The sequence below is a fragment of the Eretmochelys imbricata genome, chromosome 8 (genome assembly GCF_965152235.1).
Source record: "Eretmochelys imbricata isolate rEreImb1 chromosome 8, rEreImb1.hap1, whole genome shotgun sequence".
In the NCBI taxonomy this organism is placed as follows: Eukaryota; Metazoa; Chordata; order Testudines; family Cheloniidae; genus Eretmochelys; species Eretmochelys imbricata.
The window spans coordinates 61,251,447-61,276,021 of record NC_135579.1 but is presented as its reverse complement, the minus strand read 5'-3'; the positions used below and the strand labels follow the sequence as shown (position 1 = coordinate 61,276,021).

The 24,575-nt window shown below is 40.6% G+C and overlaps 1 protein-coding gene across 9 annotated transcripts in view; it reads left to right on the top strand.

Annotated features, from left to right (window-relative positions):
* Positions 1–9,068: 9,068 nt before the first annotated feature.
* Positions 9,069–24,575, top strand: part of GLRX2 (glutaredoxin 2) — a 26,770-nt gene continuing 11,263 nt past the window's right edge. Inside the window, exons 1-7 of one of the 9 annotated variants that reach the window (XR_013346873.1) lie at positions 9,375–9,476; positions 10,514–10,577; positions 12,377–12,553; positions 13,252–13,321; positions 14,405–14,453; positions 20,215–20,303; positions 24,253–24,389. Coding sequence is in view for 8 of the 9 variants with exons in the window: in XM_077824413.1 (XP_077680539.1) it covers positions 9,433–9,476; positions 10,514–10,577; positions 12,377–12,553; positions 20,215–20,303; positions 24,253–24,382 (504 nt within the window). In the remaining variant the exon portion in view is untranslated. The other 8 variants (XM_077824418.1, XM_077824417.1, XM_077824416.1 and 5 more) reach the window with 8 other exon arrangements.

Sequence of the window (24,575 nt, the reverse complement as noted above, 5' to 3'; positions counted from 1 at the left end):
AAATTACTGGTCAATCACTATGAGGAATTGACATTCTATCCCGTAGAGGGCAGTAATGCACATGCTCAAGCCACTATATAGAAAGTATCACATAGTTCACAAATATGGTTACATAAATTTGGATTGGGTCATGTCTCACTGGGTTGATAATCTGGTACATTTTCTACAACCTACCATCTCATAGTCGATTGTGCAAACCATTATCCAACTTCAGAAAAATAAGCTTTCATTTTAAATAAATTAGTGGCCTGATTTTCAAAGCACCAGTGTCTCCCATTTAAGTTTATGGAAGCTATGGGTGCTCATCACTTCTGAAATAAGCCAAAATTATCTAGACTTTATAGTTGAGAAGACATCCTTCAAAATGTGAACCAATGTCTACATGAGTCTTTAGTGCTACAGAGAGCACCAAACAATCTCTGAGGCCTTGTCTACACTACAGGGGAAATTCAATCTAAGCTATGCAATTTGAATTATGTTAATAGCATAACTCAAATCGGCATAGCTTAGATCTACTTAGCGCAGGGTCCACACCACGTGATGTCAACGGGAGACGCTCTCCCGTCGACTCCAACTACTCTTCTCAATCTGGTGGAATACAGGAGTCGAGGGGAGAGTGATCTGCAGTCGATTTAGCGGGTATTCACTAGACCCGCTAAATTGACTCCCGATGCATCGATTGCCGCACGTCAATCCCCCGGTAAGTGTAGACAAGCCCTGAGAGATGTGAACTGCCCCATGCATAACGACTCTGTAATATTACTGTGCATCACCAGATGGCATCATTACAGATAGTTTTACAAATTCTGTTAAACTACGAAGGACTGTATAATATTCTGAAGAAATGCTGATTGTTAACTATGGTGTAGTTCTTTTTATTGGGAGCTGTTCATGTTAGACAAGATTTTCAAAAGTGACCAATAATTTTGGGTATATCAATGGAGACACTCCAGAAAGAGGCCGATTTTCAGAGCATGGGGCCTGACAAAATTCTAAAAAAGTCAAAAGAAAAGGAGTACTAGTGGCACCTTAGAGACTAACCAATTTATTTGAGCATTCGATGAAGTGAGCTGTAGCTCATGAAAGCTTATGCTCAAATAAATTGGTTAGTCTCTAAGGTGCCATTAGTACTCCTTTTCTTTTTGCGAATACAGACTAACATGGCTGCTACTCTGAAACCTAAAAAAGTCAGGCCCCTTTAAGGTGTTTCAAGCTGGGCACTCAAAAACTGATTTTCTTAAAATCATTCGTCACTTTTTAAAATTTGGCCATTACCAATAAAGTGGGTTCTTTCTGACGTAGTCTATCTGACTGGAATCACCATGTGTAATAAGGACAGGTATTGCTGCTTAGACGATGGCAGCGTTCCAATAAATCCTTAGATTTTTGTAAGCAAGTATTACAAAATCCACACAAGCAAGCAAAACTGGATGTTGTCAAAACCTTATAAGAAACTTAATGGTAATTTAATGTCAATATTGCTCTTTCACTGCTGATCAAAGCACACACAAAAGATGGATGATCATATGCTGATTTACACCATCGATTGAGCAGCATCTCATTTATACATCACAAGTACATAGTTTGGGCTGTGAATAGAGCCTGGTGTAGCATACTTGCCATTAACTATATTGTCGTACTGCAACAACCTACAATTTTTTTTAAAAAAATTGTTGTTCATAATGACTGAACTATTAGTTTGCTAGTTATAGTGCTTAATGAGATGTCCCAGTGTTAGAACCACTTTGGGAGACAAGTACAAATGCTTTTGGAACCTCTATGTATTTCCAAGCACTGATCCTGGATTAGAGAGTGTGGTGTATTGACAACTGCATTAAAATTATGATCTGTCACTTTAAATGCTCAGGGCGGTTTCCTGGTCCTGCTTGCAGACAAAGGAGCTCTGTAAGGAAGTGTAAGATTTGGGCCAAGCAGACTCAATTTGAAGACCAGCAGCCTAGAAAGAAGAGTAAGATGAGATGAGTTGTGCCTCTCTGTCTTAAGGAACAACCTGCTTTCTGTGTGTGTGTGTTTGGGGGTTCTTATGTATTATTCTGAATTGTAAGAAATAAAATGGTGTAATGTTGCAACTGTAGGGACCAGGCTGTGGGTAGTCTAAGGGTTAGAGTCAGGAGTCTGGAACCAGCGCTGGGGTCAGCGTCAGGTGCCAAGCCAAAGGTCAGAACCGAAGTCAGAGTCTGGAGTCAAGCCAAGAGTCAGGAGTCAAGCCCAGGGTCAGAGTCAGTGTCAGGGGTTCGGCATAAAAGTAGGGACCTGGAGCGAGGCAGGAAACAGGAACTGAGAACAGACGGGGGTCTGGAACAAGGAGGGCAGGAACAGGAAGGGAGGCAGGAAACAGAAGTCAGACAAGTAGGTAGGGCCTGTAGTAGTAGCCAGCCAGGAATTCATCTAGTTGCTCAGACAACTTCCTGTACTTCTTTCTGGCTTAAGTTGTGTGCCCAGCCAATTGGTGGGGCTGGACATCTCCCCCAGTGGATGAGATTCTTTGTGAACTAAAGCTTTGCTGGCCCCGGCTTCTCCAGCCATTTGGTGAGCTGCGGCGGCCACATTCTGAGCACTGCCTGGGGACTTGTGGGCCCATGTTCAAGGCTTACCATCCTCCACAACAACCTTCCAGCAAGAGTAGCTTATGCTTTTATCTAACTTGTGTATGTATGTCACAAATGTAACAGAGATCAGAAAATGTTTTGAGACCTGGATAGAAGGCGAAAAGTGGGACAAATTTGAGGCTTAGCAAGCTTCTTGGCACTGTCCCTTTAAAATTAAAGGTGGCATCAATAATAGTAAAACACATCACAACTAATGTAGTACAAAACAAAATGCTAACAAGTCAAATACCACAGCATCATTATAGTAGTGGGAGAAGAATTAATATTTATTTTCTCTTGGTATCTGAAAACAAACCATAATAACAACAGTAACAAAACTTCAAGCAAACATCACAATCACGCATTTACTGCCACTACTTTAAAAAAAAATCGTGTTATCATGTTTCACTTGTTACATTGGGTTTGAATCTTGGGGAAATTAAACAGTTGAAGTGGTAGCAGATCTCCTCTGGCACATTTATCTGTTTTCTCATGATCGCAGAGTACAGTTTCTTCCATTCAAGTCTATACACACTGGAAATCCTTTATGTTTTAGTGACACCTGAAAGTGAGATTCTGTCACCTCCTCAGGAATAATATAACACTGAATTGTTAGGCCTACAGGACAGTTCAACAGCTGACATTCAAATCCTGGATGCTTTGAGGGTCCTTAACATTTTTCAAGACCAGCAGGAACAAAATGAGAGACTCACAGAATTCATGTTCTTCAAAGTAGAACACCATGAGCATGGTGAGATGCAGAGAAACAGGCAATCTTTCACAGCATTTCCTGTTCTGAGATGCTAGAAATATTATCGTTCATCTTATAACAAAAAACTATGCAACATTTAATATATATTACATATACATATCATGAATCACACATATTATATCATAATGTAATATATGAATGAATATACTATGATACAGTGTTTCTCAACCAGGGGTCCAGGGCCCGCTTGGGGGCCGCAAGCCATTTTCAGGGGGTCTGTCAAGCAGGGCTAGCATTAGACTTGCTGGGGCCCAGGGCAGAAAGATGAAGCCCCACCTCATGGGGCTGAAGCCCAGGGCCCCGAGCCCCACCACCCGGGGCTGACGCTGAAGCCTGGGCAACTTAGCTTTGTGGGACCCTCTGTGGTGGGGGACCCCCTGGCAATTGCCCTGATTGCTACCCCCTAACGCTGGTCCTGGCTTTTATATGCAGAAACACAGTTGTTGTGGCACAGGTGGGCCATGGAGTTTTTATAGCATGTTGGGGGGGCCTCAGGAAGAACACGGCTGAGAAACCCTGCTACAATACACAGTAATATAATTAATTACATTATCTACCAAAATGCTATCAACTCTGAAGTACACTGCAGCAAAAGTTTAACTTGCATAATGCAACAGTGCACAACTATTTAGGAGGTGAAGAACTAACATTAAGGATAATTTTAGGTAGGCAGAATTTAATTGCCCAAATTGGAATTTGCTCATGTCACTGGAGCTAAAACCCCTTCTCTTGCAAAAAACTGCAATGGAGCTTTTAGTGTATGCAAATGGCCAGGACCTTAATTTTATGTCCCATCCAAAAGACAGTACTTTTTAAAACACAATGGCTTCAAACTGTTTGTTACATGCCATGCAGGCTCACACATAGATTTGCCAGTACAAAGTACACTTAGAATATATGTAGATCTGTATGGCACATCTTTAGTCTGTTTGTACAATCTTCCTTTATCCACTTTTCACAATCATCATAGTTCTGATGAATAAAAAAGTACTATATATACGCATTCATTATAAGCCGACCCCCCAAAATGGGTAGGTAAAAATGGCAAAAACTGTATGACCCTTTCATAAGCCGACCCTATATTTCAGGGGTCGGCAAACTTCGGCTCCCGGCCCACCAGGGTAAGCCACTGGCGGGCTGGGACGTTTACCTAAAAAAATGTCCCGGCCCGCCAGCGGCTTACCCTGACAGGCCGGGAGCCAAAGTTTGCCGTCCCCTGTTGTAGACCACTGATGATGGAATGTCAATTCTGGATTTGCTTCTTTACAACTGTTCTAAAATTTTATTTTTACTTAAATTGTATATTTGTTATGTTGTAATTGAGATAAAAGAAGTATTAATATAAATAAAACATTGGATATCAATTATATAATTTTTCTCAGTTCATGTCCATGTAAATAAAGAACTTAAAACATGTGCTTCCGCAAAGTTCAATTTTCCTAGTACTAGCTGTTTACTTTTCTTAGTATTGTTCTACTACAGGACTATATTATAATTATTTTTATAGCGCGTACTTATATTGATCGTCAAATAATTTATTGATGTCAATATTGCAGCTGTTTAAAGTTGCAAAGGCTTTGTTTAGTGGACTAGATTGGCTTGAAATGAATGCTAAAAGAGCAGTGCTACAGATCTGCATGACATTTGACCCATGCATTTCACAAAATGCTTCACCTTACAAGCCAATCAGAAAAACACAATGAATGATAGTACTATGGCACTGGTGTCAGTCCATTACTCTGTAATTTGATCTCTTCATGTATTTCTACCAATGGTACTTGTAAGTTTCGAGCCAATCTGAAAATATAATGTGCAGAATCGATGGAATCTGTAATAAAATTTAAATAGCCTGTTATCGTGACAGACGTGCCAATCTACAGGGCTGCTTTGAAATAAACAAAGAACAATAATAATTTGACAGTGATAAAGCAGGTGACATTCCTATATAAAGTCCTACAAAATCTATAACTAAATTATTATTTTCTAAGATTTTCATACTAGTATTTAAAATGAATGATGAAATCAAAAGAAAATGGTCTGCTTATAATGCAGCTTTCAAACTTAAAGTTGTTGAATATGCAGAAGCAAACAATAATTGCACTGCTGCTCGTGAATTCTGTATCAATGAGAAGCAAATAAGAGAATGGCAAAAAAATAAAACAACACTAAAAGACATGCCAAGAAGCAAGAAAAAATGTCCAACGAGGTGCGCTTCATTTCCTGAGATGGAGAAAGATCTCAATGATTGGGTTGTTGAATGTCGACAAAATGGGTACGTCGTCACTAGAACTGGAATTCGTCTGTGTGCTCTGCAAATGTTGAAAGACAACAAATACAAGTCAGTAAAGCTGTCAATATTTGTCACATCAGCAGCTTGATGTACTCGCTTCAAGAACCGTCATGGTCTCTGTCTTTGTCAGCAAACAAAGATAGTGCAAAAGCTGCTGAGAGATCTGGAAGAAAAAAATCGAATCTTTCCAAAGGCTTATTATAAAACATTGAAAGTAATATCCATTTGAGCTGTCACAAATAGGAAATATGGATGAATCACCGATAACATTCTATCTCCTGAGCAACAGAACAGTAACTGGTGTTGGTGAAAAAACAAGTTTTAATTAAAACCACTGGCCATGAACAAATCAATTTTATGGTGGTTTTATTGTGTTTGGTAAATGGATCAAAGCTCCATCCTGTTGTTATTTTTAAAAGAAAAACCTTGCCTAAAAACATGGAATTTCCTGCTGGTGTCTTCGTACGTGCACACAAAAATGGATGGATGGATGAAAGTGGGATTGAATGGCTGGAAAAGTGTGGAATAAGAGACCAGGAACACTTTTCAAGAAACCTGCTATGCTCATTTGGGACATGTTCAGAGCACACAAGACAGATGAGGTGAAAAATGTGGCCAAAAAAATGAAAACTACTTTGGCTGTAATACCTGGAGGCTTAACTTCTGTTCTACAACCGCTTGATGTGTGCCTGAACAAACCCTTTAAAGACAGGCTACACAAAATGTGGTCTGAATGGATGTGGTTAGGCATGGTGAAGTTGACAAAAGGCGGGAATCCTATGAAGCCCGAAATCAATCTAGTGGCCCAATGGGTCAAGGATGCGTGGGAGTCCATTTCCTCGGGAATGATAGAAAAATCATTTAGGAAATGCTGTATCAGCAATGCGCTCGACAGGTCAGAAGACGATGCCATATTTGATGACGACACAATAGAGGCTGATGATGAGAAGGAATCTGAGGCTGAAGATGACACTGCCGACATCTATGATGAAAATGCCGGTGCAGCTGTCACTGAAGCCGAGTTTAATTAACTGTTTGGTGAATCGGAGACTGATTTGGACTTTGAAGGATTTTAAGATTTTTAAATAAGTACCTTAGACCAATATGAGACTTTAAAATCAGTAAATGGATATTTAAAACATTGACTGTAATTTTGAAGGTGAATACATATTTGTTCAGTTATTATTATAAGGACAACAGGTTTTTTGTTAGAATACATTAAAATAATTCTAGTGTTAGTACGAGAGACTGCTGAATTGGAATTAATTTGCAAACTGGATACAATTAACTTAGGCTTGAATAGAGACTGGGAGTAGATGTGTCATTACACAAAGTAAAACTATTTCCCCATGTTTATTTCCCCCACTCCCCACTGTTCCTCGGACGTTCCTGTTAACTGCTGGAAATGGCCCACCTTGATTATCACTACAAAAGATTTTCTCCCCCCCTTCCCCCCCGCTCTCCTGCTGGTAATAGCTCATCTTAAGTGATCACTCTCCTTACAGTGTGTATGATAACACCCATTTTTTCATGTTCTGTGTGTATATAAATCTCCTCACTATATTTTCCACTGAATGCATCTGATTAAGTGAGCTGTAGCTCATGAAAGCTTATGCTCAAATAAATTGGTTAGTCTCTAAGGTGCCACTAGTACTCCTTTTCTTTTTTTAAAACAAAGATGTACTGGTCAGACAACATAGACTCAAGTGCCACCAATAGGCAGATGACACACCTACCTATCCTTTACCATATATGACCACACCACTGCCAACAAGCTGGCCCAGTCTTGAATGAGATCAGCTCATGGATGAACAGCAGGGAGAAGTTTAGCTGAACCTGAGCAAGAGAGAGAGAGAGGATGCTGGTGGCCAGAGGAAAGCCCTTTGAAAAGTCTGCAAACACAATGCAGTCTCCTTTGGCTGAAGGTACACACCCAAAATTGCTCAATTCAGTGTGTAGTTAAGAAGTAATCTTGGATTTCTTGCTGATGCTAAGCTCTCACACAGAAGTATCTGAGAGTGACTCATTCTATCATCTCCAATTGCTAGAAGATGATGTCCCACGTTGGTCAATGATGACCTGGCCTCAGTTATTCATTCCTTCATCAGCTGAACTACAGAATGTGATATACCTGGACATGAAGTCTTCAGCACTCAGGAAACTCCAACTAGTATACACCACTGCACCATGTCTTCTCAGCAAGATAGGCTGCTGCAAGCATCTCATACCTCTCCTCTCTAAATTGGCTTCCCATAGAATACCAAATAAAGTTCAAGGCCTGATTTTCAAAGCATGACATGGCCTGAGCCCAGAATATCTAAAAGACCCCTTCAGCGCCAGGGAGAAGAGTGCTGACAACTTGCTCTTGTGGCTCTATAAATAACAGGGGTAAAACTTCATGCAAGAAACAGAACTTTACCAGTCTCCGGGTATGTCTACACTAGAAACTTAAATTGACCTATATTAGGTCAGTTTACAGTCACCACATTAATTACTGTGGTGGTGTATGTCCACACTACCCTCCTTGGTTTGGTGGTGTGCGCTCTCACAGGGAACGCTGCCACCAACCCAAGAGAGGCAGCGCAGGGTGCTGAGAGATCTCTTGGCTCTGCTGGCAGTTCCCTGGTTTCCGGGCAGGATTCCGGGTTCCGGGCAGGCTGCCTCCTCCCTCTGCTCCCTGTTCCTGGCCAGGAGCTGCGCAGCTGGAGCTTCTCCCTTCCCCATTCCATGCCAGGAGCTGGGGGAAGCCATCCAGGGCTTCTCCCCTCCCCATTCCCCACTGGGAGCCAGGGAAAGCCACCTGGGGCTTCTTGCCTTCGGGGAGTGGGCTCCCCATGCCTGGCTTCTTGCGCTTGGTCCTAGCTGGGAGCGGGGAAGGGTGGGGGGAAGCTGTGTGGGCTTCTTACCCTGGCTCCATTCTCTCCGGGCTTCCAGGGGAGCAGGGGGCAGCTGAGCTCTAGTTGCCCGGCTTTCTTGTTAGTTTCAGGGCTCCTGCCCTGAACTTGACAAGACAGCCAACAGCCAATGAAAGGGATGCAGTGTCTGCAGTGATACACCTAACTACACAGACATAAGCCTAATGCCTCTGGTGGCGGTGGATTTATGATGTTGGTGTAGTAGGCACTTACATCAGCGGGAGCAAGGCTGTCATGTAGACATAACTAGGTCGAGGCAAGCTGCCTTATGTGGACCTCGCTGTGTAGTGAAACCAACCCTAAGACAGTGGAATTAACTCCGCCAAGAACCATCACAAACCTCGCCACCTTCTGCTCCCTGGGCCAAGGCGTTTCTCTGACCTTGCCTTCTCTGACACCAATACATAAGAATGTGGGTTAACACCTAACTAACCCCTCCCAAAACAAGCCACTGCACTGTGCCCACCTCTCCCCCAGGGTACAGGAGCGCGCAACCACGGGCCGACAGATGTGCCTCCCGTCGCTTAATGCAGTAGCAGAAGGCGGCTGAGGTACCATGGCTAGGGAGAGGGACATGTTGGGGGGCGGGCTGTGGATGAAGGAGTTTGGAGGAGCCCAACAAAGGGCTGCCAGGAGCGGCGCAGGGACTGCTCTCCCGGGCCAGCGCTGTGGGATCGGGGCTGCAGCGGGCGGGGCGGTCCCTGGGCTCCGGGGAGGGCGGCAGCCGCGAGGGACGCTGCGCCTGCCGCGGGGACTGGGGGCCGCGCGAGACGCGGGCAGGCAGCGCGGCGGGCAGCTCAGCTCGCGCAGGAGGCGGCCGGGCTCCTCCCCCGGCCCGGCGAGCTCATGGCCTTGTGGGGAGCCCTGCGCGCCGCCGGCAGCCGGCTCAGGTCCGTGCGGCGGGGTCGGGGCCTCGCCCCCACCTGAGTCCCCGGGGAAGGGCGGTTCTGGCCCCGCCCCCCCGGGCGGTCGCCCGCTTGCACCGTGCCCGCTGCGGACTGCCCCACTGTCACCGACCCCGTGGGGTCGCCGCCGAGCAGGGGGTGCGGCCCGCTCCCAGCCTCGCCGCCCATCGGGGCAGGGCAGGCCGTGCGCTGGTGCCGAGCCGCGCTCAGGATCCGCTCCCCTGGTGCTGGGCACTCCTAGCCCGGCAGGGAGCGAGCCAGGCCGGCTGAGCCTGCCAGCAGCTGGTCCGCCGGCTGCCGACCCCCCCACGGGGTCTGCCTGCCCCACGGCTCTCAGCAGCTCCGCCACATCTGGGCAGATAAAACAGCCGAGCCCAAGGCAAATGGGGGACATGCCCCCCCAGCCGCCCGGGCATACCAGTACCGGTCTGGTCTCCTCTAGGACTAGGAGAGTTACACTGGTATAGTAAACTGGGGGAGGGAGATTGAGTGGTGTTGGTGTGTTAAGGATAAAGTTACACCGCTCTAATCCCTAGCACGCAAACTAGGACCACTGCAACTGCATCCTGGCTAGGGTGGGTTTGCCGCTTTAATTACACCAGCATAATTAAATAAGCAAAACATTCTAATGTAGATAATCCCTTCGTTAGGTGGCATTTTAAAAAGGAATGTTTCTGTAATTCACTTCAAACTAATGGCTGCCCTGCAATGCCAAACCCTGCAGAGACAAGATCTTGGGAAACCAGTGGGTTTCTGATGTATGATAGACTGAGTCAAGCTGTCTCTGTTCTGGGCACTTTGCCGATATGTAAAAATGGACAGTTTTTGCCTCCCAAGAACTTTCAGTCTTGAACTAGACCTTAGTAATTAGAGTTTAAAGAAACCAACATATAATGGATTGAGGGTAGTGAAGTTGTTTTGACAGAAATCCTTAGTATCATATTTAAAATAACCTGAGGAGAACCATAAAAATGAGTGTTTTTCAAAAAGAGGTTTTATATTTCTAACATTTTTGTTTTTAGAATGGGAAATAATCCATCTACTTCAATGGGATTGTCTAATGCTGCTACTGTGAACAAGATCCAGGTAAATAAAGGGGTCATTTATTATTCAGAAAGAATTATTATTTCTAGCCTTTGAAAAATGGATAGTAATTTACTAACTTTTTTTTCTAATCAGTACAAGGATTGTTTTTTTATGACATAAGTCTATAGAATCTGATCTGTAAACTTAGTCCAGTTAATAATGTATTATGCTTTTGAACTTCAGTTCTGCAATCTAATCCATGTGGGCAGACCCTTATACTTTCAGTGTCCTGTTTAAATCAGTTAAGTTCAGCACTGGTGTTATTATTGAATGATGATGTCAGGGGAGGGCTAAACCCTGTTAAACCTATTAATTAAGCAATATCTCGGGTTTAGCTCCAGTAAAGTAATAGTCTTACATTTCTGGAAAGAACTTTATCCTTTTATCCACATTCATCTTTTGACTACACAGCCTATCAGACCTGCATCATTTTTACCTTTAGGTGACTTATCACAGCCATCTTACCCACAGCTCTGTTATATTTTTGGGGATACTTGGAAGGGTCCATGCTGTCATGCCAGACCCCTACAGTGTTCTGTTCCTGGGGGTTTGTCATACCTTGTGTATGGTCTGTCTTAAAATCTCTTTGGAAGTGTCTTCCTTGGACCACCCTTGCATTTTATCACCCAAACAATATAAAATTACACATGCACATTATGTTAAAAATACATTATTAAGGTTGCAAAATCAAGAACTCAAGTCAGGAAACATCAGAATTAAGGTAGCCTGCCCCTCTAACTGTTGAGTGTCTTTTGGAGGAGAATGCACTTTAGTGGTCCCTTGTGCCCATTACCCCCCTCAAGTAGGGGCCCCTTCTCATCCATCTTTTACAATTTGTCCCTGTGCCAGTCCTCTCTCTTCCACACTCCTGGCTTCTCATCCCTCGCCCTTTCTCCTCACCCACCCAGTCTCCACTCCTCAGGCTTCTCATCCAAGTTCTACTCTCCTTGTCCCACCAGTCCTAGTTTACCCTCCAGCTCTTTGTGCTAGTCTTCTTGCCTTGCTTCATGGGTTATAAGGCCAGAAGGAGCCATTGTGAACAGTTAGAATGATCTCCTACATAACACAGGCCATAAAATATCCCTGAATTAAATTCTTGTTTGAACTTTTAGAAGGGTATCCAGTGATGGAGAAACTACCACAGCCCTTGGTAACTTGTTCCAGTGGTTAATTACCCTTGCTGTTAAAAATGTATGCCTCACAGAGGTAAAATAACACCTCTACTCATATTCACTATTCCTCTGATTCATCCAAGAATTGTATTAGCCTTTTTGGCCCCAGTGTCTCACTAGGTGCCAGAGTTGAGCGGATTATCCACCACCCCCAATCCTTTTCAGACTCTCCTCTTCCCAGGATAGAGTCCCTCGTACTGTAAGTACAGCCTACATTCTTTGTTTCTAGATATGAACTTCACATTTGGCCATTTCAAAACACACATTGTTTGCTTATGCCCAGCTTACAGAGTGATCATGATAGCTCTTTAACAGTGATCTATCCTCTTCATTATTTACCACTTCCCCAATCTTTGTGGCTCTTGCAAGCTTAATCAGTAATGATATTTTGTTTTCTTCCAGCTCATTGATAAAAAATGTTAAACAACATAGGGTCAAGAACTAATCTTGTGGAAACTGGAAACACCTATTTATAATTATTGGTAGTTGTTACCATAATGAAAAGACAAAACATATTGCTTTTGTCAAAGTCTTTATCTGTAAGAATGTGATAAATTAATTAAGTAAATTAGTACCCATGTGCAGAATACATTGACTCAACCTTTTTTTTTAAAAAAAAAAATACAGGAAACCATTTCGGACAACTGTGTAGTGATTTTCTCTAAAACAACATGCACCTACTGCAAAATGGCAAAGAAACTGTTCCAGGATATGAATGTAAATTACACAGCAATAGAACTAGACATGTATGAAAATGGAAGCCAGTTTCAAGACATTCTTCATCAAATGACTGGCGGCAGGACAGTGAGTACATCTTTTCAGCTGTAGTAACTAAAATAGATGGGGGCTAATTCACTGAAGCACTAGCTCACCAACTGTGACCTCATCAGATCTTGTATGCTCGCTGCATTGAACCTTATACATGAGCTACTAAGTAACACACAAGGTGCTTCAGGAAGCTGTAGTAAAGATTCTGTAAGGTATCTCACGTTCCTCATGGTACTGACATACCACTCCAAAGTTATGATAGTTACTGTACTGCTCCTTCTGCTGTCTTTCAGATGAGATTTTAAACAAAGTTCACATCAAAGACACAAAATTGAAATTCATCAGGAACGCTTTTTGCTTGGGTAAAAGTGTTAGCCCCAGTATCCTAGCAACTTTGGGAATTACATTCTGTCTTTGTAACAAGTCCCTGTAACTTCATTTGAATCAAGTGTTTTTTCACTGCATGTTCTAAACCCATGTGCAAATGATATATCTTACTTTTAAGGAGAAGGTGCAGTGATGCCTCTGTTTAATGTAAAGCATCTCGGGACCTCTTTTATAGAAAGTTATTATGGAAATGTAAGACTGTCCACTAATATGGTGCATCAAATAGGAATGCTAAGCTTTTACGTACTTGCTAAGTTTATGTGGCACTGCGGCAGCATGCATAATCACACTTGGTTTTTATCCTCCCTCCAACAAAATAACGAATGTAATTTTCATATACTTAACAGGTTCCAAGAGTGTTTATTAATGGGGCTTTTATCGGAGGTGCTACGGATACTCAAAGGCTTCACCAGCAAGGCAAGCTGCTTCCATTAGTTCATCAATGTCAAATGAGAAGAGCGAAAAATTCTGATCTGCCATGTGGCCTACCATAGCCTTAGTTACGAAAGTGCCCCTAATCTAGATGTTGGATACCTAATATCCATCTTTAGGCTTCTAAATAAATGGCCTGACTTTCAGAGGTGCTGAGAACCCACAAGGTCTAAAATTAGGCCATTTGTTTGGGGGCCTAACTCTGAATTTAGGTGCCAGTTGTTAAGCACCCAAACTTGAAAATGTAGGCCTATGTGTGCAGCATGGTCTACTAACCTAACTAGGGTTTGGAGCGAGTAAATCGTCAATTTGAAATCATTTATCTAACACAGACATTACGGCCTTGGGCAATACTTAAACCCTCCCTGCCTCAGCTTCACCGTTCATAAAATGGAAGTAAAAACAATTACCTACCTCACATAGCTTTTGTGTGGATTAGCTAATATTTTTGTTACAGTGCTTTGGAGACATAAAGGACATGTTTTAAATATGTTAAAGTGCTACACGAGGTTCTGTGAAATAGGTGACAAACACAACTAGTGAAAACTTGCACTGCTTATCACCTTCAAGACATTGTAGTATCCTATTGATTGTAATGTGAGTTGGTTTGCTAAACTTTCTAGCTAATTTTACTGTAATTGTGTTGGAACAAAAGATGACAGTGCAATTTAGTGTTTCCTATAGAATCAAGTCAGTGCTAAAGATTGATTCTTCTTTGTTCAATTACGTACACGGAAGACACTAGAAAGAACCAGTTAATGTTTATTTATATGAAGTCTGCAGTTACTGAGATTTTAATTACATTTCTGCAAATGTAAACGCTCTGTTATTAAAGACAGTATCATGGTAAGCTACAGTAGGTGAGTTTTTCTTACAGTTCTGTATATACTCTCAAGTAACAGTTGGAAACTTACTTTTTTAAGCATAATGTTAAGTTCTAATCACTTTGAGACACTTAACAACCAGTCTGTTCTGTTTCATTAATGTAGTTACTACATCTGCTGCGAACTCCTCTGCCAATTTTAGTAGTTTTACAATTATTCTCTGTTTTTTTTAAATGTGGTGAAGGTCCAACATACATGGTAAAAGCGAATCTGACTATATACAAATATATAAGGTAAACAAAGCTTTGTCTAATCGTTCAGGCACTGTAATGTTACATGTAACTATAGTAAGTAGATTTTATATAGAAATATGATGTTCTATGTCCATCTGTGTTCAATTGTCTGTATGCAATACATATGTACTTTTAAAAATATAAGTTACATACTGACTCACAGTTCCTGTGTGTAACTTTGAAATAAGCATCTTTTTTCCCCCTGTGCTTTCCACCTAACTTTTTCAGGCCCTGACATATCTCACAGCTATTTACTTACTACTTAGAAGTCAGCATGCAAGATTGGGGAGGTCTACCTCTGGTTCTGAGGTAGACCTCCCCAACAGCTCAGATGCCACATGTGCTGGCCCGAGCTTTTCCAGCAGTAGTGTGAAATTCACTTGTCATTTCCTCCACTCCCCTATCACATTCTGTCGAGAGAGCTAAATACTTTGTTTGCTGCTTGGAAGAGCTTTGAGCAGTCCTGGGGGACTGAAACAATCTGTCTTTAATCAGGAAGACAACATTGCTTCAGTTCATTCAAATTCACCTCACAATCATATGGGCTAGAAACTTAAAAAAAAAAAAAAATAAATAAAAATAAAAATCTGAAAACAGATGGTTTAGGCCTCTTCAAGTGCCAGGAAAAGCCTCACTTATCAGTTGCAAGTAGATTTTAAGTCATGAGTTAAGTTTTGGCAGGGAACTGTTGGAGTAATACAAATACAGTAATTTAACTAGTGTTAATACTACTAACGCGTGGTAAAGGCACCACCATTGGGTTGTCAGAGCTCCTGCAGTTTAACGGTGCACACTAATCAGGTAAATGCATGGCTCACATAAGTGTTGTTATGGCACAGAAGTTACTTGCAGAGGAGAGGCTTTCAGACATATGAATAATAAAAACAGCCTGGGAAGCTATGTAGTCCCTATGCACAATATTATAGGTCAAACATTGCAAATTCTGTACTAATAGCTAGAACAGTATAAGATGCTATACTGTTAACACAGTTAATTAAAACAGGGCAGATAGATGGTCAAAGGAATTTTCTGAGTTGAACAGTTGGTCATAATGTTGTCACGGGGATAAGACAGTGAACTGGGACTCACCCTTGCTTTATTTTTGGCTGGGCCACTTAAGTATGTGACATGGGGCAAATCACTTCACCTCTCAACTCATCTCTAAAACGGGGACAGTTACAGTTACTTTACTCTGTAAGGTGCTTTGAGATCTTTGGGTAACAAGCACTGTGTAACAGCTAATTAGAGTAAATCTGCTATATTTCTGCTATGCTTCATTCCTTTCCCTTTCAGTTCTCTATTTGTCAGCCCACTTCTCCCTCAACTGTATGGTTCTGAACATTTCCCTGCTGTAGTGTGACAGACTCATCCTGCATCTTATACACCAGCAGTTACATTGCAGCAGCGTAGTAGACACAGCGTGAGATACTCTTAAAGCTTCATCTTAGTATAAAACGGCACAGCTGTTGCAGAAAAGAGCATTTTTTTTAAAAAAAAACCTCCCTTGGTTACTACTGTCATGCATATCTGCCTTGTTACATAGATATCAGTCTTATAGCGGCTAGCTATCTTAAAGCTTGGTGCTAAATTGGCATGGGAGGGAGGAGCTGTTAAACATAAAGGATGCCTTTTAAAAAAAAAAGTTAAAAAAAATTAGGTGTATCAAGTTTAGTTTTCCTTGGCTTTGTTATAAAACAGTATTGATGCTCTGACCCCCCACAAGCTTTCCCTAGCACTTCAGGAGGCCTTTAATTGAAGGCTGTGTCAGATTTTTTTAACCAAGACATCCTTTTTTCTGTCAATTAAGCATTGGAATTAAATAGGGTTTAACAAAAGTTCTGAACAGACACAAAATCCCTTCCCCTCTTAAATGCTCCACTTCCAGTCTCAATCTCATGTTTCATGTGTTCTTCAAATCACCACAAATTCTATGAGGATAGACCCACCCTGAATGACTAAAGCTAAACTAAGTCAAGCAAAATTTTTAGGACAAAATCCTGCCTTTATACATCATAAAAAGAACCCAAGACCAATTTATTATTCTTCACAGATCATGATTAAGGTTGATTGTGGGAAGAGGGAAAAGTATGTATGTTAAATGTATTTCTATTTTTAAAACCCCCCAACTTTTCAGTGTTTTAAAAATTCTATTTTCAAGTTTTCCCTCTCTTCCAGTTTGTTGATATATATCCACCTTACCTAGATGTTTAGTTAAGCTCTGCAAATCAAAAGGAGGCCACATACAACTTACTAAACTCTGTACCTAAGATGTACCTCACAAAGCTGGCATTATTTCATTTGCATCAATTCTCCAGTCCTCCACAGAGCTTCTGGTGCTGCTAAGGCTTCTCCTGAGATCTCCAACTGCCTGTAGCATGTGGCGAGGTTCTTGCAGCTGTCTGAGCAGGAACATCACTCCTGGTCAGTCTTATGATCTCTCTGAATTTGAAGAGCAACTAGCAAAAGACTCAAAAACTAACACCATCTTTTTTACGGGCATCAGAAGCAAGAAGCCTGCCAAACAATGAGTGGGGCCACTGGACAATCAAGGTGCTAAAGCAGCACTCAAGAAAGAAAAGGCCATTGTGGAGAAGCTAAATGAATTTTTTGCATTGGTCTTCACTGCCCAAGATGGGAGGGAGACTTCCCACACCTGAGTCATTCTTTTAAAGTGACAAATCTGAGGAACTGTCCTATATTGAGGTGTCAATGGATGAGGTTTTTGGAACAAATTTATCAACAGAAATAAGTCACCAAGACCAGATGCTATTCACCCAAGAGTTCTGAAGGAACTCAAATACAAAATTGCAGAACTACTAATTGTGGTATGTAAGCTATCACTTAAATCAGCTTCTGTACCAGATGACTGGAAGATAGCTAATATTATGCCAATTTATAAAAAAGGCTCCAGAGGCGATCTTGGCAATTACAGCCCAGTAAGCCAGTTTCAGTACCAGGCAAATTAATTGAATCTATAGTATTAGTAAAGAACAAAATTACCAGACACATAGATTAACATGATTTTTGGGGAAGAGTCAGCATGGCTTTTGTAAAGGGAAATCATGCCTCAATAATCTATTAGAATTCTTTGAAGGGGTGGGGTCAACAAACATGTGGACAAGGGGGAATCCAGTGGATATAGTGTACTTAGTTTTTCAGAAAGCCTTTAACAAGAGCCTTTGGTGAGGGACATTAAGCAGTCATGGGATAAGAGGGAAGATCCTCATGGATCAGTAACTGGTTAAAAGACAGAAAACAAAGGGTAGGAATAAATGATCACTTTTCAGAATGGAAAGAGATAAATAACTATCCCTCCACCCCAGGGATCTATACTGGAACCAGTGCTATTGAACATATTCATAAATATTCTGGAAAAAGGGATAAACAAGGAGGTGGCAAAGTTTGCAGATGATACAAAATTACTCAAGAACGTTAAGTCCAAAGTAGACTGCAAAGAGTTACAAGGGTTTCATAACACTGGCTGACTGGGGAACAAAATAGGAGATGAATTTTTGTATTGATAAATGCAAAGTAATGCATATTAAAAACATAATCCCTACTATACATTCAAAATGATGGGAGTCTAAATTAGCTGTTATCCCTCAAGAAAGATCTTGGAGTCGTGGATAGCTCTCAGAAAACATCTGCTCCGTAGGCAGCTGCAGTTAAAAGAGCTAATAGAATATCAGGAAAGGGACAGATAAGAAGACAATAAATATCATAATGCCACTCTATAAATCCATGGTACGCCCAAACCTTGAATACTGTGCCATTTTGGTCGCCCCATCTCTAAAAAGGTATATTGGAAATGGACAAGGTACAGAGAAGGGCAACAAAAATTATTAAGGGTATGGAACAGCTTCCACATGAGGAAAGATTACGATTGGAAAAGAGACGATGGAGGGGGGATATGATGGAGGTCTATAAAATCATGAATGGTGTGGAGAAAGTGAAAGTGTTATTTATCCCTTCACATAACACAAGAACTAGGTGTCACACAATGAAATTAATAGGCAACAGGTTTAAAACAAACAAAGGGAAGTACTTCTTCATGCAACACATAGTGAACCTGTGGAACTTGTTGCCAGGGGATGTTGTGAAGATGAAAACTACACCTGGATTCAAAACAGACTTAGATAGGTTCATGAAGGATAGGTCAATCAATGGCTATTAGCCAAGATGGTGAGTGATGCAACTCTATGCTCTTGGTGTCCCTAAGTTTCTGACTGCCACATGCTGGGACTGGATGATGAGATGGATCACCCGATGATTCCTTGTTCATTCCCTTTGAGGCATCTGGCATTGGCCACTATCGGGATACTGGGATAGATGGACCATTGGTCTGACTCTTAATGGCTATTCTTGTATTCTTATGTAGAGGGGCTAGCACACAACTGTGGTGGTCCTGCCCCTTGTGGCTCCCCTTCCTTCTCCTCAGACCTGGATAGACCCTTACTTGTCCTGTGGGAGTTAGGTATCATTAACTGGTACCTCTCCCTCCCTTGGGCTTGGGAATAGAAAGGATAAGAAATTTATGAAACAGTTCCAACGGAACTAATCCAATGCTTCAAGCTAATGTGGAACAAGGGTGTTCACGTGTAGAGTTGATCAGGAATAGCTATTTTGGAATAACTGTCCATGTTGACTAGCCTTTATTCCAGAAGTGTCCACATGAGGAACCATTCCAGAATGGCTGTTGCAGAATAGCTATCCCAGGCAAATTTCCCATATAGACAAGCCCTAAATAATTTCACTCAGAACTAGTGAAACAAATTTGGAGTTGGTAGGCTAACTTGTTGTGGTTTATCTGGGTCAATTTCAAAAAAATTGAAATCTTTAAATCCCATCTCAAAGGTCATGACTGATTAACTTGAAATTTCCATCCATAAACTCTGCTTCAGAAATTTGGGATAGATATGCTATGACTGAAGTTGAGATCAAAAGTGAATTACTTGCTTAAGTATGGGGAGACTACTGTCAATGGAAGCTTGGCAGTGGCTTCCAATGAAGGATTTCAAAGTGGTGTATAAACACGAGTGATATAGCCTCACAATATCCCTATATGGCAGTCAAGTTACTAACTCTGTTTTAGAAAACTTAAGTGGAGGACAAAGCATTGCACTTCATGCTCGAAGCATGTAATTATTAAGCAAGTTCTATAACTAATATTCTGTATTGCACATTTCACACGTCAACCAAAAAGATGGGAGGCAGGTGTTTTTATGGGTATTGAATTAATGTGTTCTGTGTGCCTTAACTGAATTTTCATATTTCCAAATGCTCTGATTTCTTTAAAGTTTAATGTTAGTAGTGAAGTTCCTGGTTTGTAAATGTGTTAAAATAAATTTAAAAAATGACAACATTCTGGTCAGAAATGTTACCCAAAATCACCAATATGAACTTCCCCTTAAAATCTGTGTCTCAGAAGAAGTGAGCAGTTGTTCACATTGTTCAAGTTGGATGTTGTTCATGTTGACTGGATGTGTCAAACTTGATACATCATAGTGGTCAAGATTTTAAATATTTTCCTAGAGACCATTCTTCAAAGAAGCCGATCTGGGGCCTGTTAAGAGGGTTGTGTGCACATTCTGTTCAATTTCAGGTTGTTTTAATATGATTTATCTTCTAAAGGTTTGGGGGCTCATACAACCCGCAAGAAATGTGGTTGCTTATTCAAATTTATGGAGGGCTCTCCACAAAGGTCTTCCATCTGCAACCAACTTCCCCTAATAGGGTGCTTATATCTGTAATTGTCTTCCAGGAAAGAAGTTCCAATGAATTGCTACCAGTCTCAAAACATCTTACAAGACTAGGAAAGGGCTGTTTAAATCCTCTGTTTACAGGAGATAGGTGAGTATGAGGCTGCTAACTTAATTGCTACTTCTGAGTTAAAGAAGATTTGGATTTTGCCTTCCTCCCTCATTTTTCTGTATCCTCCTCCTCCATTATCTGGGCCACAAGATGTAAATCCAAGGCCTTGAGAAGATGGAATATACATTTTTATGAAATTAGAGGGCATGTGTGCTGGGCAAGTTATTGATACCTCTCTGTTTCTCCAATCTGTACTACAAAGGATCTGTTTTTCCAGCCCTGGCAGAGCAAACAACTACACACCATTTTCCAAATATAAAATCAAGATTACGGTTTCAGGATCTAGGCAGATTTTTGCTCACACCAAAATGCAGAGCCATGGGTTTGTTTAATATGACTTCACCACCATATGAAAATAAATAACTAAACAAAATATAGTCTGCTATTCATAGAGTTTATTTAGTACTCGTGTCAAATTCTACAGTCATAATGCAGTTTATTAGCATTATTTCACTTGCAAGTAAACGTCTAAAAATAATAATTTCAATATAATGTACATCTAAGGCCAGGATATTGGTAACAGCAAGACCCTGCAGTATTTGAGAAATGCTGTGAATATGCAAACAGGAAAGCATATCCTTTTCTTCCTCAAAATGGACCATTATACTGTTAAAGATGCACTATTCACAATTAAAAAGGCTTACGGCTGATCAATTATTATTAGTCATTTTTTGTATTAAAGTGGTGCCCAGAGGTCTCACTTAGGATTGTGGCCCCAGACTGTACTGTACAAATTCACAGTAGGAGACAGTTCCTTCCCAAAGAGATGTAGCATCAAATATCTCTTCAGAGCAGAGAATATGATTAGAAAGAGACCCGATGTAATTTAAGACCTGCATACTTATTCTCACAATACACTTTATCGCCCTGAACTTTTTAGGTTGCAATTAATTCTTCAGTTTAAATAATACGCCCTCTCCACAGTTTCTGAAAGGCATAGTGCATCTTTAACGTATAGAAAGAGTTAATAAACACACTGATTCTGGATATATATTTTATTCTTATTATTGCAAAGTTTACTACATTTTACTAAATTCTTCACTGTCCTGGTAAGTTTTGATTTACAAGGACACATCCATCAAATTAAACACACAAATTTATACCTCTCTCACTAATTTTGTACTAAATAAAAACTATTTTGTACAAATACTGGTAACAAAGATTTTTCTTCTTTTTTTCCCTCTATGTAGATTACTTAGGTCTGTTAATTAAAAACAAGACCTCAGATGAAGACTAGTAAATCTTCCCAGAGTGTAAAAAAATAATAGCATGCAAAGGAATTTTCTCAAGACCTTACTTTTCATTTTGTTACCTGTAAATTTTTAAAAATCTTTCTAAAATACTAACCCTTTGAGTTCTATGCTCTAGTAATCTGAGGGAATTGTTTAAGGCAAAATTCCACTAATAGTTCAGGAAACACACTGAGTGCCTATAGATACTAATGAGTGCCCATTTACTAAATAAAGATGAATGTGTTAAGGTACTCAAATGGTTAATGTTGTCATTATTTACCAAATTAAGGCTCTTCCTTCCAAAGATCTTTTCTCAAATGAGTTTAGTTTTATTCTATAGAAAGTAGCACAAAGCCATATTTTTTATATATATATATATTTTAAAGTGAGGTTTCTACTCTAAAACAGGACTCTAAAATCTGCATTATGGGGAGGGAGAGTGTTCCACGTTTATTGTTTATCGATGACTTCAGATCAAAACTGTATAGCTTACAATTACACATTGTTTTTCTAATTGCTAGCCTGCAAATTCAATCTGGGAGCTGAGAGTTAAACATATACATCACCAATAAAAAAAGATTCTGCAATAGGAACTCAGTTATGTTGATCATGATGTTTGAATCGAACAGAATCAAGGTTTCTCACCCAGACCAAACTCTGCATTGCTAAAATGTGTAATAAATTGGGGGAGGGAATTTACTGTAAATCAGTTAAGTATGCCTATAGAAATTTGAATACACCCCCACGTGCAAAACTACTGCATAAGAAAGTGACTTTTAAAACAATTATTTCAGTACCATACTTTAAAATGAAAGTGTAGTAGAATAGTCATTTTATTTGTTATCTGTTGAGCTCAACTATTAAGAAGCTGGTAACATTTATTAGTTCGTACCATTTATTATTATTTCTATTCATTATTTGTCAAATAATCATTTTTACATGTTCTTACCTTTAAGTGTTACCATATGTTTATTTAAACTTAAATTCAAAATGCAGAAATATCTGAAGGAAAAAGGTCACAATATTAGAAACTATAAACCTACATGTAACACACACACACACACACACACACACATTTACAGGCATCATACCTCCTGCTGAGATTTGTTAAACTTAACCTCAATTTTAGGTATGACAAGCAGCACATATACCATCTTACTGACTTACCTTTTTCCCCATATTCCTCACTCATTCAATATTTTCAGTAATGCTGTATGCTATGCAATCTTATGGTACGGTAAAAACTTCTACCTATTACAAGAATAAGTCTGTTCAAACCATATCTTGACTGTACACATGTCTCTATAAAACCTTTGAAAATAGCTAGCATAAACCTGTAAAAATGATGAAATATTGTCAAATTAATTTAAAGCCTATACATGATAAAGAATCAATCTCCTTTCTCAAGTTTCTGCCTACATTCTAGACACAAGAAAATTGCAGTAATGTTGCAAAGCTGCCTATCTATCCAGAATATTAATTTAATAGGTCCCTTTATTATGGAAATAATATAAACCCAATATATTTTAAAAAGAATAGAGAGAGCATGATCACTATATAAACTATAGAAATAGAGATTTTAAAATTGTACAAGGTAATTTAAAATGATAATTTTCTAAAAATAAAGCCTATTAAATCATCATACGGGTAGGTGTTGGATTATCTTTGAGAATTATTTTCCAAAAAGAAAAAATAAGAAAAAAAAATAAAAACCTGTTACTAACTTTCCATAATTGTTCTTAGAAATGTGTTGCTCATGTCCATTCCAATGTAGGTGTGCACATGCTGCATGCACCATCATCGGAAAGTTTTTCCCTCAGTGGTATCTGTCGGGTAGGCTCTGGTGCCCACTGGAGTCGCACCCTGATGGTGCAGTATATAGCATCCTGCCAACCCCTAATTTCCTTTTTGTCAGCTAACTCCGATATAGGGATAAGGCGGGCAGATTTTGGAATGGACATGAGCAACATATCTCAAACAACAGTAGTTACGGATGGTTGGTAACCGTTTTTTCTTCTTCAAGTGTTTGCTCATGTCCATTCTGATGTAGGTGACTCTGAAACAGTTGTGCAGGTGGAAGGTTTGGAGTTCATTGGCTCGCTGATTGTAGTGCTGCTCAGCTGAAGTCTGAGTCATCTCTAGCTTGTTAAGTGATAGGATAGTGTGTCATGAACATGTTTCAGAGTAGCAGCCGTGTTAGTCTGTATTCGCAAAAAGCAAAGGAGTACTTGTGGCACCTTAGAGACTAACCAATTTATTTGAGCATAAGCTTTCGTGAGCTACAGCTCAATGCATTGAGCTGTAGCTCACAAAAGCTTATGCTCAAATAAATTGGTTAGTCTCTAAGGTGCCACAAGTACTCCTTTGCTTTTTGTCATGAACATGTGGATCGACAACCATGTTGCCACTCTACAGATATCCTGGACTGACACTTGTGCCACACAAATGCTATCCATGATGCTTGAGCTCTTGTAGAGTGGGCTGTCAACCTAGGAACTGGGACCTTTGCTAGGTCATATGTGTGGATACAGGTGATCCATGATAAAGATTCTTTGGGGAGAGATTGGTCAGCTTTTCATTTTGTCCGTGATAGCTATTAACAGTTGGGTGGACTTTCTAAAGGGTTTGGTCCTCTCTGTAAAAAGCTGGTGCACGCTTCACATCCAGCAAGTGTAGTCTCTGTTTTTCCCTATTAGCATGTGTCTTCAGATAGAAGACTGGCAGAATGATATCCTGATTACTATGAAATTGCAAGACCACCTTTGGCAGGAAAGATGGGTGTGGCCACAGCAGTACCTTGTCCTTGAAGGAGACCATATATGGTGATTCTGAGGTAAGCGTTCAGAGACCCTTCTGGCAGAAGTAATGGCTACTAGGAAGGCCACCTTCTAAGACAGGTAAAGCAGGGAGAACATCGCCAGCAGCTCAAATGTAGGTCTGATCAGCCTCGACAGCACCAAGCTGATGTCCCACGGAGGCAGGGGCTGTCGTATGTGTGGATACAGTCGTTCCAGACCTT